At 39.8% G+C, this 21,120-nt stretch overlaps 1 protein-coding gene across 3 annotated transcripts in view; it reads right to left on the bottom strand.

Moving 5' to 3' along the window:
* Positions 1–21,120, bottom strand: part of LOC149470817 (sodium channel protein type 2 subunit alpha-like) — a 136,886-nt gene that overhangs the window by 55,395 nt on the left and 60,371 nt on the right. For all 3 annotated transcript variants that reach the window (XR_016307948.1, XM_089660183.1, XM_089660190.1), the window contains 5 exons: positions 19,583–19,715; positions 13,592–13,833; positions 7,924–8,097; positions 4,757–5,113; positions 36–515 (listed from right to left, as the gene is read on the bottom strand). Coding sequence is in view for 2 of the 3 variants with exons in the window: in XM_089660183.1 (XP_089516309.1) it covers positions 36–515; positions 4,757–5,113; positions 7,924–8,097; positions 13,592–13,833; positions 19,583–19,715 (1,386 nt within the window). In the remaining variant the exon portion in view is untranslated. The remainder of the gene's footprint in view (positions 1–35; positions 516–4,756; positions 5,114–7,923; positions 8,098–13,591; positions 13,834–19,582; positions 19,716–21,120) is intronic.

Here is a 21,120-nt window from a genome sequence, read left to right as displayed (position 1 = left end):
TGAAAATGTAAAGCATTATTTGTATTAATTATTACCTCTTTACTCTCTTCAGGGTCAGATTCACTACTGAAATCTTCTGTGTTTGGGTTATCAAAGTCCGACTCTCCGGCTGCAATAGGCACTGCTACAGTGAGGCACTGTTGGTTACTAACAGCCATACAGTCCTTCTCATCACCTCCATACTTCTCCACACTGCTGCCTATCCCACTGGTTGTCCCGCTTGCTTCTCGATAGTAATCTTGTCCTTTGATATTCTGCACAACAATATTGCTGTAAACACCATTATCGCGTTTAATTCTCAACTCTTCCAGCTGTTTTGTGTCATCCGCATCTTTTTTAGCTCTCAAAAACAATTTCTGAAAAAAATCTCCTAGGCATCTCCTAATGTAGGACATACCCCTCTGGATCCTGCCCACTGCAACCTGGAGATTATTCATTTCACCATCATCATCCGTGGCTGAAAGATTGTCAGAGCTGAAAGAGCTTAGGAGTAAGGCCAAGAACAAATTCAGCACCTACAGTTCAAATGAAAACAGAGTCAAATGTAATGTATAGAGAACCACTCGAACGTATTTGGGGATTTTCTAACACTTTCTGTCTCTGTAACAAGGTCACCAGGACAAGGGGAGAGTGTGAATCAACCCAGCAGAGACCCAGAAAGTAATACAAATTTACAGAAGTTCTAATTCTTTATTCTATCCAAAAGTAAAATAAAAGTTTGGGCTATACGTACACTTTAAGTTCTAATAATAGGGCAGCTCTACCTCTCCAGCACAACTGTGTTTGCTGTAATTTACTTATATTTCCTTCCTGTTAGTGCAGCAAAGTCAGTAAGTAAGGCACTATTGTAAAGGATGTGTCTCTTGCTTGAGCATCTGTATAGCCAGAATTTTTTTTAGTTTTGAATAGAAGAGGGAAGGGTTAAAACTTCTGCCAGGTTATTTTTTGTTGCCTGTGTACCATAGGGGAAATTTCTTTTCAAGGGAACTCTCCTCCTAAAGAGTTGGCTCTGGAACAGGTGTCATCATTGGAAGATTTCCCCTACCGCTACTTCTGGGTACAACTCTAAAATTTTGGATTTCATCTCATTTTCTTGCGCAGTGACAATGGTCACCAGTACAAAAAGGTGGATCTCCCCAATGGGGACACATCCCTCAATAAAAGAAAATTTACAGGGGGTCTAGCCTTTTCTCACTCTAAGAAAACCTAACAAAAAAAGGTTTTTCTTGTACACACTTTAAGCTCAGAGCTTACAACTGACATTCAATCCAGGCTGCTGGAGGGGGGTAAAACTGGTTATTTATGCTTACCTCCAGGACTTCTCCAGAGCCTCTTCCATCCTCTGGAACTCACTACCTCAAGCTCTCCAGTTATCTCCTACCCTGTCCACCTTTAGGCGATCTTTTCAGGGAAGCCTATTGTGCCTCCATCTATAAAACTGAACTTTCACTTTTTTTTTACTTTTCTATACTTGTGAGTGTATTTTATCTCTACTTTTTATAATAAGCAAGTCTTACTGCACTTACAAGCGCCTCTTCCTCTTTTATGTTACTTTCCCCATCTACTCATCCCCACACAGCTATTATCTTTTCTTTCATTTGTCTCTACCTTTTAGATTGCAAGCTCTCATGCGTAGGACCCTTCTAACCCTCTTGTCTTGAATTGTTTTGTAACTGTACTATCTCTCTTTGTTTTTTTTTTCAAAATGCTGAACAAGCTGTTGGAACTTTAAAATCCTGTATAATAACAATTACCACAGACTTTAGCCTCACTGCAAGTCATTTTGTGTCTAACATTTTTTTATATAGCAGCTTTGAGAGTATCTTTTATTGGCACTAAGCTTGGGTAGGAGACAGGACGGCCTTACAGCCTGACACTAGTGCTCTGACATTTCTGAAAAGGCAGGAAGAAAACACAAGTAAACAAAGTAATCTCTGAAAGGTAAATTGCAGTGTTACAACAATTTAGGAGTAGATATTTATATTATTACAGAGACCCATCAGTAATTGATTATCTTTAAACTCATATCACATCTATTCCCCATGAACAGAACAATTGTCTATAAAAGACAGCATCAAACAAAAATGCAACATCCTAGCATAAACAACTTCAACATCTGACCAAAGACATAACAGAAACAATAATCCAGATTTTACAAAGTTTGTATTTCCATAGGTAATATATGGAAATTTTACTGAATAAACACTGAGGTTTGAATTGTCTCATTGTTTCTTGTTATTAGCTATTAAACTGCCAAATTTTATTTTTAGTTTTAGATTAGAGTAGAAATGTCTGAAAGCCCCTATCAGGTTATTTTTGCTGCTTTAATCTATCACTTTCTGTTCTGAAGAAATTAACAAAATCTGGCCAAATGGAAATCAAATCTTGACAAAATAAAAGTGCAGCGCTACAAACAATATCCTTATAGCAATTAAATTGAAATGACTGGTAAACAAAGAAATTTTTCAATGACTAGCAAAAAAATAATAATTGTCCAATGCAATAGTGTCAGATGTGGTAATCAGTTCAATTATGGAAAAACTTCCAAAAACGCTGGTGTAATCCAATCAATATCGAGGAGTAGGTAGATTGCCCACTTACCAGAAGCGCAATCTCAATGCGCATATGCAGGTCACATGCAGCCGAGGGTGATCACCCCTACTGTAGACGTGTATTGACACGAAACGCGTCTAGGAGGAGCCTTCGCACGCCTTGACGTCACGCCGCCGGATCAGGAGGTCTGGCGGCCAACCCTTGAATTTCACTGGTCAGTGTTTTTGGATGTTTTTTCACAGCCGCTTTATCTGGCTACAGGCTGCAGGCATGTGTTTTTGTGATCTTAATTTTATACATTGGATTTAATAAATTTTTTTAAATTACTACACTATGAGCGTTTTTACTTCTCATACCTGGCACTGAGCCCCCATACCTCAGCCCCAGCATTTTAGGCTTCTGTGTGTATCCAAGGAGCAGTGTGAACCGACCAGACCAGCATCTCCTTACCACTGAGGGACTACCAGGGTACTACCAAGCAGCGCCTACATGAGACCTCGGCTACATGTGACCTGCATATGCGCATTGAGATTGAGCTTCTGGTAAGTGGGCAATCTACCTACTCCTCGATATTGATTGGATTACACCAGCGTTTTTGGAAGTTTTTCCATAATTGAACTGATTACCACATCTGACACTATTGTATTGGACAATTATTATTTTTTTACTAGTCATTGGACAATTTCTTTGTTTACCAGTCATTTCAATTTAATTGCTACAAGGATATTGTTTGTAGCGCTGCACTTTCATTTTGTCAATTCCAGTTGGAAAGGCTCTGTAGTTCTTTCTTAGTGCATTTGCCGCTTACGGGAGTGCGCTCACTAACCTGCCTACAGGAAATCAAATCTTGGAGAGATGTCACAGGAACAGGTGTTACTATTGGAGAATTTTCCCTCAACCCTTGCTTTGGTGACAACATTTATGGATTTCCTTTCACTTTCGCTCTGGTCACCAGAGCAAAAAGTGGGGGACACAGACAGCATTAAAAATCTGAGAAACCCCAATGCAATCAAACACTAAATAAAACTGTTTTACATACACTTTAATGTAAAGAATTGACAAAAACATGGGGATACATTATAATAAAGTGACATAAAGTGAATTTATAATGAAATTATATAGTAAGATACGTGTAAATACTGTGTATAGCATATTTTTCAGAGCTTTAATTACAAGTAGTAGTCCACCAGGATCTGGCCATATTAGAAATGGGCCTTTTTTTATGATTCAAACAGCATAGAACACAAAAGGAATTAAGGGGACAACAAGGAAAGAATGCATTCTTATCCTTTCCAGATTGTGCTGTGTGCACACAGATACACACAAGTAACTAAAAAATTGGATATTCTGCTTCATGACTAGCGGATCTTATGCTTCATAACTAGCAGAACTACCCCCGCCCCCCCCCCCCCCAGTATTCTCATCCCCACCGTCTAGGGTTGTAGCAGTTCCTTCCCTCGCTGGCCACTGTCACGCACACTGGAGTTAGTCATTTCAGCATAGCCAAAGTGTGCCGGGAAAGCACAATGAGCTGCGCATGAGCGGCTCAGTGTACATTTTGTGAAAAAACTGTGAGCAGGCAGGTACATTTGTATTACTGCAGAAGAGACATAGCATGTCTCTTCTGCAATAAAAAGCTCTCTGCTCACAGTTCTACAAAACTTAGGTTTAGTTCCACTTTAATGGGCCTCTGGATAGCTATAATATCATAGGGTATAATTCAGACTGAATTACATACTGTGGGAAGATGTGCAGTGACATAGAAGTAACTGGATTCTAACCAGAAATATGTGATATACAAGGGGTGAACATTTCCCTAGGCTTAGAAAGCACAAGGGCCCACTCACACTGGTGGAGTAATACGCATTGGTGCGATTCATTTTTAATGGTACTTTAATGTACCATGTCAAATGCTTTGCAATGCATGTTAACACACTACAGGGCGTGCTTCTTTCCTGTGTGATGGCCAGCACATTCAAATGAATTTGCTGCCTTAATGCAATGCGCATCAATACGCAACATAATGCAACCCACCACTGTGACTAGCCCTAAGTGCTAGAAAAGCATTGAAGAAATTTGAATTTGTTTTGCTACAAATAGATATGATTAAATAGAAAACACTTCAGTCAGAGAGACTATTAAGAAATTATAAAAGAAATAAAATTAAAGAGAGAATCTAATAATCATAACTTATATAACTTACCACAAGATTTCCGATCACCATTACTAACATGAACACCAATATGCACAAAGACTGTCCAGCCACCTCCATACAGTCCCACATAGTGTCGATCCATTCTCCGCACAGTACTCGGAACACAATCAGGAAGGAATGGAAGAAGTCATTCATGTGCCAGCGTGGAAGCTCACAGTCCAATGAGATCTTACAGACACACTCCTTGTAGTTTTTGCCAAATAGCTGCATGCCAACCACGGCAAAAATAAACACAATGATGGCCAACACCAGGGTTAGGTTTCCCAGAGCTCCCACAGAGTTACCAATGATCTTGATCAGCTTGTTGAGTGTAGGCCATGATTTTGCCAACTTGAAGACTCTGAGCTAGAACGATAAAGGTACAGTTTACTTTCTACTGGCTTAGGTACTTAAAACAGCAATCTTATTCATTATACTAGATGAATAAAAAATATTGACATTTACAACTGAGAAGGATGGGGTATATAGGAATATCTGTTAAAATGGGTGGCTGTCAACAAAGCAGATAAACATTTTTCATTAGAGAAATTCAGGGAAGCTATCTTGGAAAGTTGCATGTACATAGTGAGACACATAAAAGATGTGAAACCAAAAAAAGGACAAGACAGATTGAGGTGAAACTCAAGACCCAGTCAGTTTAATAACAGAACCAGAGGACACATGATTCTACTGACAACAGAAAACCAGGTTAGGGGCTAAATGTACTTTGTTTTAGGCACAGTGACTACCTGGCTCTTTAGATTTGTCCTGTACTTCACTATAATGCCCTGGTTAACTTAACAACATGGCCAAAATGTAATGTGGTCTATTATTGTCAAATGTACCCAAGCTACACTGTCCAATATCTTTGAGTTCCATAAGCCTGCTGTAGATATTCTCAGAAGGTTAAGTTAAGCAGCAAAAATACGTAAAAATATCAAAGATTCCCTGTGTGTCCTAAATCTTTCACCTATTTTGAATAATGTACAGACCATCATAGTTAACCCCTACCCAAACCCTGAGACTTAACCTAATATTTAAAATGCACCCTTAACCTTAAGCATAAATGAATACTTAATACTTAACCTCACCCAACAATAATTCTAACAGTTAATATAACTCTTAAGGACTCATTTTTATATATAGCTCCTCCCTACTGGTATAAAAATATTCATCCTCCTCATGCTCCATCACTGCCCTATGTGTTCTCTTCTGCAGTCCTGTGCCAGTGTTCCTCCAGGGTGAATGATGCTCAAAGTCACTTCCTGTGAGCCCAGGGCACCAAAGATATGACTCCTTGAGGTGAGTGAGCCATCAAGTTGCCACAGGTTTGCAGAATGCTTCAGAGAACAGCACCACATCATTATCTGAGGGACATTTTTTGCAGTATTCACAAGTCACAACCTGCCCACCGCTGAGAATCATTTATGCCACTTGACAAGACTAAAGTCAGCAGCAAAAAAGGTATGTATAGAGAAGACAATAAAAAAAATTAGGGGGACTTCAGGGAGGAGTGAAGAGACTGGAGTGGGACCAGAAAGCTGGAATTGGGCTTTATTTAGATTTTACTACAGCAGAAACAGTATTGTCAATTCAAAAAGGAAGTAACAAGCTGGATTGATTTCTGGCTGATCAACAGGCATCTTTCTGCACTGGCAGCATTTTTAGGCTCTGTGTACACTAACTTAAAAAGATGTCAGTGCTCTTGGCGGAAAAAAACACTTATCTTGAGCATTTTTTTGTACTAGCATTCAGGAGTGTTTAGAAGCATTTAGGAGAGTTTAACAGTTTTTTTCCTGCCTGAAAAACATTCTCAAAAACGCAATACAGAAGAGGTTTTTTTTTTCAGTCTGTTAACACTGAGTGTCAAAAATGCCTCTAGACCAGGGGTAGGCAAACTTTTTGACTTGAGGGCCGCAATGAGTTCATATATTGGACCCAGGGGCCGGACCAAGAGTAGATGAATGATGTGTATGTGTCATCCATAGTAAGTATAGTAATATTCCCCCATAGTAAGCATAGTAATTAATCCCCCATATAGTAATTCATCCCCCATATAGTAATTCATCCCCCATATAGTAATTCATCCCCCATAGTAATTCATCCCCCATATAGTAATTCATCCCCCATAGTAATTCATCCCCCATAGTAATTCATCCCCCATATAGTAATTCATCCCCCATAGTAATTCATCCCCCATATAGTAATTCATCCCCCATATAGTAATTCATCCCCCATAGTAATTCATCCCCCATATAGTAATTCACCCCCCCTATAGTAATTCATTCCCCATATTAATTCATCCCCCATATAGTAATTCATCCCCCATAGTAATTTATCCCCCATATAGTAATTCATCCCCCCTATAGTAATTCATCCCCCCTATAGTAATTCATTCCCCATATTAATTCATCCACCATATTAAGTCCCCAAGTCCCCCCTGTGTCAATTCACTTACCTTTGCTCCACGCGTTCCTCTCACCGTGTTCCCGCGCCGTTCCGGTGTAGCATGAAAATCTGTCTCCTATGAGGATCTGTCCCCCTCGACGTATCTGCGCATGTGCCAGTTTCAGGCATTAGCAGCCGATCGGCGATCTCCGGCACATGCGCAGATACGTCGAGGGGGACAGATCCTCATAGGAGACAGATTTTCATGCTACACCGGTCTTCAGGGCGGACTGTGAGAGGAGCCTAGCGGGAGCCTAGCTCCGCGGGCCGGATTAAAAGGTCCGCCGGGCCAATACGGCCCGCGGGCCGTAGTTTGTCCATTGCTGATCCTGACAGTATCACGCTCCGCGGGCCGGATTAAAAGGTCCGCCGGGCCGTATACGGCCCGCGGGCCGTAGTTTGCCCATTGTTGCTCTAGACTAAGGACATATACGATAACATTAGTTATTTCTACAGCCAAATGCTAAACTCCTCCAAGAGCAGTGTTTCTTTAAGCCAATGTGCATGAACCCTTAAGGGATAAACATAGTGAAATTTGCATGTAGTGAAGAGATATCCAGCATATACAGTATTATTATTTTTTTGCTCAGGCATACACAACAAAACCTGTAGCTCCATTTCCAAGCTCACATATTATAGTATGCATATGTTATAGTATAGTATAGTATAGTATAGTATAGTATAGTATCATAGTATCGTATTGTATGCATTTTGACAGTTTGATTTACCAGCCTAAAGGATCGTAGAACAGTGAATCCTCCTGTTGTTGAAAGCCCAAGTTCCATTAAACTAAGACTCACAATAAACCCATCAAAGATATTCCAGCCTTCCTGGAAGTAATAGTATGGATGCAGTGCAATGAGCTTAAAAACCATTTCAGCTGTAAAAATTCCTGTAAAAACCTAGAAAGACAAGAAATGCAGTCATGTCCATTATTAAGTGTATCTAATATATTTAGACAGATTATAATATAGATTACCATATAAATATTTTTCTTTACAGAAAACTTCTACTTTTCTTTACAGAACACCCTGAAAGTCAATAATACCCAGGCACTATACTCTAATTTTAACCAGAGCAATAGCTCACCAGTACAGACAGTAATTAAATGTTCCTGCATGGCAAGACCACTTACTGTTATCTCACATATATATTCTTATTATCATAGCCAAATTTACCACCCTAACTCCTCCCACAGTTTTTACACTACATAGACAGTAATATACCGAAACGTGCAGATTGTTCCCAATTGGTGTGCTATTACTTTGTGGAACGTTTCACCAAATGGTTCACAAAATATCGGTGTTTTTGTGGTGAAATTGGTCCCATAGGAATGAATGGCGGAATGTTCAAAACTAGAGTGAGAGCTGACAAAAGCTAGAGTGTGAGCTGAAAAATCAGGACATGATTTCTAAACTGCCATCACTCCCTCATTTTCAAGCCCACCTACACAAATCTTATATCGAAACGTTCAGTTATCCCTGCTGCCACTAAAAATGTTCACGGCTAAGCCATAGTCCTGATAGTTTTCACAATATGACCATTTGTTTGCAACTCACGCCGCCCATTGACATTCATTGAAACTCCACTCTAGCCACCTGAAATTTGAAGAGCAATTTCTAAACTGCGACTGTGCCTATATTTTTAATATTTCAGAGACATACTATGCATCAAATGTAGGTCTGGGTCTTGTGATTCTCACAATATGAAGCTCTTTGCTGTAGGATTTATAGTTTTTAAAACTATAAATAATTAAAAGTTGAAATGCATTTCTCACTCTATCAAGCTTGCCATGTGCACTTTTCAAATTTGATCAATCAATTGGTTAGTGTAATGTTTACTATCTTTACTCACTCCAAACACTCCACACAGTTACTCTGCCCAGTCCAACCTTTTCACAGTTACTCCAGCCACTCCAACCACACAACAGTTACTCAAGCCACTCCACCCAGTTACTCCGCCCACTCCAGTTGAAGACTACTGGTGGAGGCAAGAACACTTCACACAATTTCCCCAGAAATTGTAGCTTTTCTAGTTTTTATTCTGATATTGCACGGTGTTCTTTAAAATGAAGGAAATGTCTTTTTAGTTTCACTTTGAATTTCTGTCTACTAAGGGGTTGATTTACTAAATGCAAATAGACTGTTCACTTTGCAAGGGAAATTTTCCTTAGCTTTGTGAATTAGGTAAAAATTCACTTTGAAAAGAATACCCTGTCACACACAAGGGAAATAAAAAAGCAGTATTTTTGCCTGCACGTAATTGGGTGAGCAATTGGAAGTCAGCAAAGCTTCACCTCAATTCACTAAGTGAAGGGAAATCACCTTTGCAAAGCAAACGCATCTATTTTTCTTTAGTAAATACACCCCTTAGTAGACAGAAATTCAAAGTGAAACTAAAAAGACAAAAATGCAAAGTGACCCTCAAAAGACATTTCCTTCATTTTAGTGAGCACCATGCAATATCAGAATAAAAATGACTGTCTGTACTGGTTACTGTTGATTGAGGTATATGCCTTTATTGTACCACAACATATTTAAAAAGTTAATCACTAACCATAAAATATATAACTGCACCAACCAGCATTCTGTATTACATTGCAAAACTGCACAGCAAAAAACCGTGTGGTGACATCCAGCTGCTATATGGCCTTCTAACAAGATACAATCAATAAAACTCTGCTGTAGGCACAAGTCCAGCTGGAATATGTAAACTAGTGTCTAATTATATTGGAACACAATAACAACCAGTACTAGTATTGCTCCAAAGTTGCTTTATAGGTGATCACCGAATTGAGTTTCAATTTGCATTCAAATTGATATGAATCAAAGCCTTTAGTAAAATGCAAGATCCGTGATAGCAATGTGTTGTAAGCATCAACACTTATATATTCACACTAACTGGCCACTTTATTAGGTACACCTTGCTAGTACTGGGTTGGATCCCCATTTTCCCTTCAGAACTGCCTTAATTCTTCGTGGCATAGATTCAACAAGGTATTGGAAACATTCCTCAGAAATTGTGGTCCATATTGACGTGATAGTTTTACGCAGTAGCTGCAGATTTGTTGGCTGCACATCCATAATACGAATCTCCCGTTCCACCACATCCCAAAGGTGCTCAATTGATTGAGATCTGGTGACTGTGGAGGCTATTGGAGTACACTGAACCTATTGTTGTGTTCAAGAAATCAATTTGAGATGATTTGAGCCTTTTGACAATGCATTATCCTGCTGGAAGTAGCCATCACTAGATGGATACACTGTAGTCAAGGGTTGAACATGGTCAGCAACAATACTGGCCTTGGCGTTTAAACAATGCTCAGTTGGTACAAAGGGGTCCAAAGTGTGCCAGGAAAATATCCCTCACATCATTACACCACCACTACCAACCTGAACTGTTGATACAAAGGCAGGATGGATCAATGCTTTCATGTTGTTTACTCCAAATTTTGACCCTACCATCTGAATGTTGCAGCTGAAATCGAGACTCATCAGACCAGGCAACATTTTTCCAATCTTCTATCATCCAATTTTGGTGAGCCTGTGTGAATTGCAGCCTCTGTTTTCTGTTCTTAGCTGACAGAAGTGTCACCCAGTGTGGTCTTCTGCTGCTGTAGCCCATCTGCTTCAAGGTTCAATGTGTTGTGCATTCAAAGATGGTATTCTGCATACCTTGGTTGTAACGAGTGGTTATTTGTGTTACTGTTGCCATTCTATCATCTCAAACCCGTCTGCCCATTCTCCTCTGACCTCTGACATCAACAAGGCATTTTTGCCCACACAACTGCTGCTCACTGGATATTTTCTCTTTTTCAGACCATTCTCTGCAAACCTCAGAGATGGTTGTGAGTAAAAATCCCAGTAGATCAGCAGTTTTTGAAATACTCAGAAGTTACTGCAACTTATGGAAGAAAAGCAGCAAAAATTATTTCTCTACTTGGATTTCTGGCTGGGAGATTGGCTAAAGTGAAAATAATACAAAGTGGATATTACTAAGTGGTTTATTTTACTGAGCATTTGTGCTTTAAATATAGAATGGTAGTTGGTGCATTTATGTACAATATTTAACAGAAGTGTTTAAAGCTGAACTCCAGGCAGATAAAATAGACACAAACTAATGTAGCTATCGAATTGTTATTAGATCATTACATTTATTTTTTCTAAATACAAGCTGTGTAAGTACCTGAGTTTGCTTTGGTATCAGTCTCTTACAATCCTTGTACAACAGATCCCAGACTGAGGAAAGGAGAAGCAGCCTGTGTAAATCTCAGAACTGGATCAACAGAAACAAAAATGCTTTGGCAGGTAAAACAATGCCCATATACAGTGGGGCAAAAAAGTATTTAGTCAGCCACCAATTGTGCAAGTTCTCCCACTTAAAAAGATGAGAGAGGCCTGTAATTGGCATCATAGGTAGACCTCAACTATGAGAGACAAAATGAGAAAACAAATCCAGACAATCACATTGGCTGATTTGGAAAGAATTTATTTGCAAATTATGGTGGAAATAAGTATTTGGTCACCTACAAACAAGCAAGATTTCTATCTCTCACAGGCCTGTACCTTCTTCTTTAAGAGGCTCCTCTGTCCTGCACTCATTACCTGTATCAATGGCACCTGTTTGAACTTGTTATCAGTATAAAAGACACCTGTCCACAACCTCAAACAGTCACACTCAAAACTCCACTATGGTGAAGACCAAAGAGCTGTCGAAGGACACCAGAAACAAAATTGTATACCTGCACCAGGCTGGGAAGACTGAATCTGCAATAGGCAAGCAGCTTGGTGTGAACAAATCAACTGTGGGAGCAATAATTAGAAAATGGAAGACATACAAGACTACTGATAATCTCCCTCGATCTGGGGCTCCATGCAAGATCTCACCCCGTGGGGTCAAAATGATCACAAAAACGGTGAGCAAAAATCCCAGGACCACACGGGGGGACCTAGTGAATGACCTGCAGAGAGCTGGGACCAAAGTAACAAAGGCTACCATCAGTAACACACTACGCCGCCAGGGACTCAGATCCTGCAGTGCCAGATGTGTCCCCCTGCTTAAGTCAGTACATGTCCGGGCCCCTGTGAAGTTTTCTAGAGAGCATTTGGATGATCCAGAAGAGGATTGGGAGAATGTCATATGGTCAGATGAAACCAAAATAGAACTGTTTGGTAGAAACACAACTCATCGTGTTTGGAGGAGAGAGAATGCTGAGTTGCGTCCAAAGAACACCATACCTACTGTGAAGCATGGGAGTGGCAACATCATGCTTTGGGGCTGTTTCTCCGCAAAGGGACCAGGACGACTGATCCATGTACAGGACAGAATGAATGGGGCCATGTATCGTGAGATTTTAGTGCAAACCTCCTTCCATCAGCAAGGGCATTGAAGATGAAACGTGGCTGGGTCTTCCAACATGACAATGATCCCAAACATACCGCCCGGGCAACGAAGGAGTGGCTTCGTAAGAAGCATTTCAAGGTCCTGGAGTGGCCTAGCCAGTCTCCGGATCTCAACCCCATAGAAAACCTTTGGAGGGAGTTGAAAGTCCGTGTTGCCCAGCGACAGCCCCAAAACATCACTGCTCTAGAGGAGATCTGCATGGAGGAATGGGCCAACATACCAGCAACAGTGTGTGCCAACCTTGTGAAGACTTACAGGAAACGTTTAACCTCTGTCATTGCCAACAAAGGATATATAACAAAGAACTTGCACAATTGGTGGCTGACTAAATACTTTTTTGCCCCACTGTATGTATTTCATCTGTGTATTTAGCGTTTTGCCTGGAGTTCAGCTTTTTTAATACTTTTGGTACAATAAAGTTCAGCTTTTTTAATACTTTTGGTACAATAAAGCATATTTATACACAAAGCGATCTACCAGTAGTAGATTCCTTCTTTATTTGTTGCATATATTGGGGTAAGTAAAATATTACACTGTTAAAGAGCAGCTACACTAAATGTGTATTTTTAGTTCTGTGTAGGCATTATATGATTGAATTGCCCACCAATTTATCATATCTCCTAAGACTGCAATGGTGAGATTTTCTGCCCCATTTAAAGATGTCACCCTTGCAGCTGATTTCTCATTTATTTATATCAGCCATTGAGAAACCTTTAGGGGACATAAAAGCATCATCTGCCTTTATAAGGTCTGTGGCAGTTAGAAAGACAGGGATATTGTGATGTGATTACTTCAAACTGGTATTTCCAAAAAAGAGAAGAAAACCAGAATACTATGAAATCTACTAGTGGGTAAGCAAAGCTGAAATATGACTCTTGAGTGATGGCTGCCTTTAAAACAGAGATATATATATAATGGTAACCCGATAAAATATTTTGTAGTGAAAAATTATTCTGGATACTTTAGAAACATTTAACAAGTTTTTGAACCCACCAGATTTCCAACCGAAAGCACATTTATGAATTCCTTGGTCATGTGGGCATGCTCCATTGCCATAAATATGGTGTTCAGCACAATGCAGATGGTAATAGCGAGGTCCACAAAAGGATCCATCACAATCAACTTTACTATGTCTTTAATTTTCAGCCACGGGCCACAACAGTCCCAAATTAAAAGGCACTTTGCGAATTTGTACCAGCAAGGAGGACACTTCTGTTGTCTCGATTCTTCCAGTTCTAGAGGAGAATTTTGAAAAAGGAAAAATCAACAAATGATATGTTAGCTGAATAAACAGCTTTCTTATAGTGCAACAACATACTGCGACAATGATTCCAGATAATGTGCTTTTTACACTCAGTACTAAAGTGCATTTAAAGTGTATGTATGGACAAAACTCTTCTTTTCAGTATTGGATATAGTAGGCAGGGCTTAAACCCTGTATGTTTATTTTACAATGTCTGTGTCCCATTGGAGAGGTTTGCTTTAACTTTCTGTTCTGGAGACGTAACAGAAAAATAGGGCAGAAAAATATCACACCACAGACAGTCCAGTGTGTTTTTTTCTGCATCAAAAGCGCGTGGAAAGTAGGTTACATGGATTTCAATGGCAAAGTTCACACCAGTGCAGTGCATTTTAGTACAGTCAACAAAAGTAGAACATGCTGCACTGGAATGCTTCAAAACTTATCAAAAAAACACCGGAATGCACTACAGCAAAAAAAAAACAAAAAAAAGAGGGGAAAAACACACTGGAATGCATTACAAATGTATGAAAAACACACCAGAACACATCAAAATGTGCATGCAGAAATGCATCTGGGATGCTTCCCAGCTGCATTTCTGTGGTGTGAGCTGGCCCTTAAGATAGCTGTCAACAAAACAAGTGTTGTGTTTTGATGATACCTGTAAAATGTAGGATGTCCCTTAAATTTGTCTCCAGAATAGAGAGGGTGAATTCACCCAGCTGAGACATGGACAGCAAAGAAGACCTGACAGAAGCTCCCACTATTCAAAACAATAAAGTTACACCTATACATACACTTTTATATAACAGCAATTAATAAATAATACAATCTTTCTGCTTTTTTCATTATTATTGTTTTTATTTTATTTAGATGTTAGTATTCCTTCCCTTTTATCTGAATTTCCTTTTTTTTTATTTAATTGCCTTCCTTTAGGATCATTGCAGCTCTCTTCTTTGCCTCTTTGATATGTGGTCTTCACCCATTTAGAGTTAGGGAGAGAAACCCAAGGGTGTACCCTGCATCTATAAAACGTGAAGCAGAGCAAACTCTACAATTCCTTCTCCTGCTTTCAGCAGATACATTCCCTGCTTTGATTAGTTTTCAGTGATAACAACACTGATGGCCATTTTTTTTTTAATTTTACATCAAGGTTCTACTAAACAGGGTGACAACACTACCATTAATTGACAGCAGGAAAAATAGCATTGTCACCCTGCAGACAAAGGACGTGGACTAGCAGGATCACCAGATATGTAAAAAATGAATGAGTCTGCCAAAATTACCAATGGCAATTCCATTTAATAGCTATGCAGTTTTACATACTGATTTTTACTGTATGTCTGTGGTTACATTTTCTTCTTAAGTGAGTTTTGCTGCATTTTATGAACTTAGTAACATAACATGTCACAGAACATTGACGTTTCCAGGAAAATACACATAGAAATGAATCAGCTGAAGCACATACTGATTAATAACCTTGTTATAACAGTGTAAAAGAAGAGGTTTGTAAGCTTTTGAAGATAATACAGGATATGCCCTATCTCTAGGTATTATAGGGCACAGAATGAGGTTCATATAATCTGGTACAGACTAGTAGACAGATCAACAAGTATGACACTGTACCGAAAAAGGTCTACAAACTAGTGAAACAAACCTTGTAACAGTGAACTATCATTCTGTGCTGTTAAAATGGAAACTGTATTTTTGTTTTTTTAACAATAAAAGTGTTTTTCCCACCTATAACATTTGATGGTTGTTGCCAATTCTTTTGAAATCTGTAAGGACGGTCAAGATGGCTGCTTTCAACCTGGATGGGAAGAGGTAGGAAAAGCTATTGTTTGATAACCTGGCAGGTGCTCATCTGTGATGGACAGATTCACCCACTCCCCCAGGTTTTCTCAAACTTGGTCAGACACCCTTTAGCTTCATAAGTTAACTTGTACAATGGCAACGTTCTGTAGTTGCACTTTAAGTCCACTTTAAACAACTGGGGAGGTACCAGGAGGAATGGGTTGTGGTATTAGAATGAGCATGCATTTACCTATTGGCCATAGCTTAGATGTTTTGTGTTGCTCAAGATTATGTAACAAACGGGTTGATTTACTAAAGGCAACAGACTGTGCCCCTTGCAAAGTGAAGTTGCTCCGGAACTTAATAAATGAAAAGAAGCTCTGCTGATTTCCATCATCCAGTCATGTGCAAACAAAATTACTGCCAAAGAAGGTTAATTTACTAAAGGCAAATAGACTGTGCACTTTGCAATGTACAGTTGCAGTTGCTCCAGAGCTTAGTAAATGAGGTAAAGCTTCACTTTGCAAAGAATACCCAATCATGTGCTAGGATAATAAGAAAAACAGCATTTTTGTTTGCACATGATTGGATGATGGAAATCAGCAGAGCTTCTTTTAATTTATTAATCCCCGGAGCAACTGCTCTTGCTTTTGCAAAGTGCACAGTCGATTTGCTTACAGAAAATCAACCGCTATGTGTCACGACAGTTGTGCCATGGAGTCAATAAAGGACATATATTGAAATGCTTATCAGCATTATCAACATAGTACTTTAAAAAAATAGACCATAGACCAGCACATTTCCAAGGTGCTGAACTTCCATTATCAGGGCTGGTTGTTGTCAAAAGCTCTTTGTTAGAAGAGATTTCTGCTTGGGAATATCTGGAAATGGTTGTCCTGCAGTTATGAAGACAGACACAGAACTGCTGGAAGTTTGGAGAGCGCACACTGTGTCGGTGCTTGTATCCCATTACTTCACTGAACTGGTAGCGAAATACATCCAGGGGCGGACTGACAACTCATGGGGCCCCCGGGCAATAGGGGATCATGGGGCCCCTGTGTCCTTGGCCAAACTCAAAAATGCCTATGAAAAAGGTACCAGGGGCATCTCATGGGGCCCCCTACTGACCATGGGCCCTCGGGCAGTGCCCGAGTTTCCAAATGGTCAGTCCGCCCCTGGAAACATCCAAGCATTGATACTTTGAAAAGTCAAGTATTCTGTTCGGGAGTGACAGCACCCAGCCTTTGCTGGACTTGTAGGACAATACCTCTCCTACATAACAAACACAGGTGAGCAAAAGGAGTTCCCATATAACTAACAAAAGGCAGTGTGTGGGCAGGTTTCTATTGTCGTTTATTGTTAGTCCTGCTTTGTGAACTATTAGCTGGTACTGCAGGAGGTTTTGAAATGAGTCATGTCTTCCCCTGTGTGTGAGTCACTTTCCTTTGAGAGGTGATGTATACAGGGAAGGACCAGCCTCTTGGTGCAGTCCAGGCATAGGAGTAATGCAGCAAGGCCCTTCTGTACTATGTGACCCATCAGATTGGTGGCGTAACCCTTTAATGGGACTCAATCACACACGGACTTCCAGAAAGATGGACTTTAGGTACAAATTCTAGAAATCAGGTATGGACAGCGCCATATGGGAATCACACAGCCAGTTGCACAGCACAGCCAAATCTCGTAAGTTGCACTGAGAGAGGACAATGTTATATTCAAGGTTGTCATATCACCTAAACATGTATTCTACAATTTAAACACAGTTCTTGTTAAAGAAGTTAAAAATAAAAATGAGTGCGCTGTACAATGATAATATCCTAACAGTGACGTCACCATGTTCCGGCCAGCGGAATGATACCGCGGCTGTTTTGAATTTATATATTGCCTACATGCACCTTATCTATGTAAGTGCAATGTTTTATTAAATAAACCTTTACTTTTATCGGGTTGCACTATGAAGTCTCTTCTGTTTTAACACTTCTCTACATTCTATGGAGAGTGGTTTGATGTGAGGAATCTGTCTGGGTGAGCCCGCAGCTGTCTATCCATCTCCTTTGAAATTGATACTACGGGTGTCTGTCTGGAATTGATAGTACAGTTGTCTGTGTGGAATCAAGACACTATCTGCTCATTTGATCTCTTGATTTGAGATCAATTTAGTCTGGTAAAAGGCTGATCTGTTTAGTCTGGAGAGCACTTATGAACACCATAGCACCTTGTTGGAAATTATATTCAGCACGCAGCACTTTACCTTCTTTCACATTGGATTTGGGACTCATTATGTATTTTTGTGTCATGGACATTGATTTATAGCACTTTATATGTTGATTTTTGTACATATGTACACAAGTGAGTTTGAATTTATGGTCATTTTTTATTTATTGTGTTAGGATATTATCAGTGTACAGCGCACTCATTTTTGTTTTTACTTTTGTTGATTTTTTTTCTGGTATTCAGGAAGAGAGTAGCGGCAGTTCACTTTATTTATTCATTTCACTTATACATATACATATATTTATACACTGGTTCACATTATACGTTGGGCGTAGCGCAGGTTTTTTTTCTTTATACACTTGTTAAAGAAGTTGCTTGGACTCACTTACTCGGAGGGTGAAACCAAGTGTTTTACTAGCAAGTGTATTCATAGTGTATCTGATGAACTGGGAAATAGAAATGTCTGCCTTGATTAACTCTTGTGATTATGAATCCAAGAGGGTTTGTGACATTTGTTTCTTGAGGTTATGAAGACAAGTACAGTAAGAAAGAAGAGCAGCCAACTTGGGAGAAAAAGTGGTAGTGGCTAGCGATGGAGGTTCTGTAGGTGGAGTAGCCTGGCACTTGGCACTCCACTGAGAGGTTGGGGTTTCCATATTGAGACCTTCTGTGGGGCAGAACCCTCCTTTGGCTCCCAAGGCCTTGCAGAAATAAGTGCAGTGGCTTCCTTCTGTACCATTGAGCTGGACAAGGTTAACATAGAGTATACTCTGTTGTGAAGAGCTGGAGGAGATAAGTCAGCGTTCTGTGTGACTTTTATCGAAATGATTTTGTAGTCTAGTGCTGGGACATGGTGAGAATAGACCAATGTCAGTGGCTGAGGAGAAGATGCTGTCCTTCTGTATGTGGGGCTTTGGAGTGTGTTATGGCCTCTGACCACCAAGTGTTGCTAACCTACACAAAGGATGTGTTAGGCCTTCTTCACACAGGGCAATTTGATCTGTGTCCTGTGCAGGGCCATGCACATTTGATGGCACCATCTGTCATTTCAAACACCCTGAATCATTTTAGGCCTGGAAGGCTGGAAGCTTCCAGATAAGCACAGCTGTACAAATGACTGAAATGGATGAACAGAAATAGGTAACACAGCTCCCTTTTATGTATTGCATCTCCATATTTAGCTTTTTGTCTGGAGTTCAGCTTTAAAGTAGTTGTAAATGCAGGATATTTTTTACCTTAATGTATTCCCTACATTAATGTAAAAATATCTCATCTCTTGTATCACCCATTAACTCCCCTTATAATTACCTGAGTCCTATTTCAATCCAGCGCTGTGCCCATCTGCAGCAACATTGCCCTCTCCTTCTCTCCTCACGAGACATGGAAGCAGCAGCAGGAGCCAGGATCATGCTGCTGTCAATCAAATCCTGTAGGGAGGGAGTGGGGATCAGGGCCGAGCTGCACTGTATGTGTCAATGTACTCACACAACCCAAGTCAGGAGCTAACCTGCATTTGTGCCACCATAGAAATAGGCTTCCTATGTTGGAGCACTGAGAAGAGGAGAAGACTACAGTACTGCCAGAGGACCCCAGAACAGGAGGATTGGGGCCACTCAGTGCAATACCATTTTGCACAGAACGGGTAAGTATTACGTCTGTTATTAAAAAATGTATATTGTTTACAACCTGTTTAATCTGTGTATATAACATGTAAATGGTTAATGGCAATGTCTTACCTTCCATTGTATTTGTCAAAATTGTAGCAATACTGAGAGCCCTTTGTCTAGCAGATGGGTCCTCCAGCAAGTCCATGGAGATTTTGTATGAACTTGGTCTTCTTCTGTTTACATCCGTCTCTGTGGTGGTGCCCTGGAAGTTAGATTGTAGCATGTTATTTTACTGTCAATACAAATACGCAGTAGGTTGTAGTACGCCAACAATCTTAATTGTATAGTCAACATATCCAAGTAAATGTACATATTCAGAACACCACCGAACAATTCAAAATGTGATCATTCAACAACAGCATTGGGCTTACTTTAACCCTTCCTCAGCTCTGAGGGTCCATTCACAACAGAATGTGGTGTGGGAAAGGTGTGTTTCCGTGAGCATTTCCTGCACTGCATGGAAGACGCTGCCCTTTGCTAGATGTGCGTGGGTGCCATTAATTGTTAATTGCACCTCCAATGCATCTAGCAAATGCAGCACATGAGCAGCCAGCAAACCACAAGGTAGCAAAGTACCATGAGATTTGGTGTCGCGCAATTTTTTAAATTTGTACCTGCCCTACTTTCTGCATGTTCTAGTGCATTTGGAAGCCCATAGAAAAGAATGGGTTGTCAAAAATGAGACGAGAAAAAAAGTGCTTGTTCCAGTGTGAACCAGATCTAACATTTCTAATATTTACAAAGTATCTGCTAAAGTACTGTATATGGTAACTGGAAATTACAGGATTGTATTCATTAAAGCCTATCTAAACCCAAAAACAACTTTTTTATATATTACAGCTTGCCAATCCTTAGATGTGGTGCTTAGGGTAGCGTTAGATAGACTCGTAGAATTATAAAATTTTTTAGTTTCCTTTTGGGATAAAGGTTTTACATAAATAAATAAAAGCTTATCATTGTAAGCACCCCTGTTAGTAGTAAATGGTTTGTCTTTTGCTCGTCAGCTTGGTCTGTTAAAGAAGGTTAAAAAATAACAGACTTTCTAGCCATATCAATAGGTAAAAAAAGCCTAAAAAAAGGAAACAAATACAGCCATCACAAGAACTGATAATACACAAAATAAGAATTGCTCAGTTCTCACTGCAGAGCTGGTGTGGGATAGATGCAGCATCGGATCAATGCTGCATCCACCTAGGTGAGTATAATGGGGAGGGTTTTTGTATAGCCCATACTTCTCTTTTAATGATAGCATATACTGTATTATACTTTTATTAAGCATGAAACACATTGGAAATTGTATTCCTCCAACTGTATTGCTGTATCTTTATGAATATGTCTAAATAAAGAAGTGGTTTCATTGGGGTATAGTCATCTGCCTGTCTTTCATGCATCTTCCAGTAATGAACTAGCACCTGATACTTGTGACAGCGAAGGGTAGACTGACCTGAAGTGGTATTTTTGTATTAGCCATGCCTTGAATATAACTGTTTGGGAAAACACTGAAAAACAGTACTGAACTGAAGCCAAGTTTTATCATCTTTTACTGTTTTAGCTTTACAGTCTGCTGCCTATATGCAGCTGGGTACCATTTTCCAGTTTTAGGGAAC

Source organism: Staurois parvus, unplaced genomic scaffold (genome assembly GCF_062004578.1).
Source record: "Staurois parvus isolate SC_StPar_1 unplaced genomic scaffold, SC_StPar_1.0 ptg000031l, whole genome shotgun sequence".
Classification (NCBI taxonomy): domain Eukaryota; kingdom Metazoa; phylum Chordata; class Amphibia; order Anura; family Ranidae; genus Staurois; species Staurois parvus.
The sequence above is the reverse complement of the archived record's forward strand: the minus strand, read 5'-3'. Positions and strand labels throughout refer to the sequence as shown.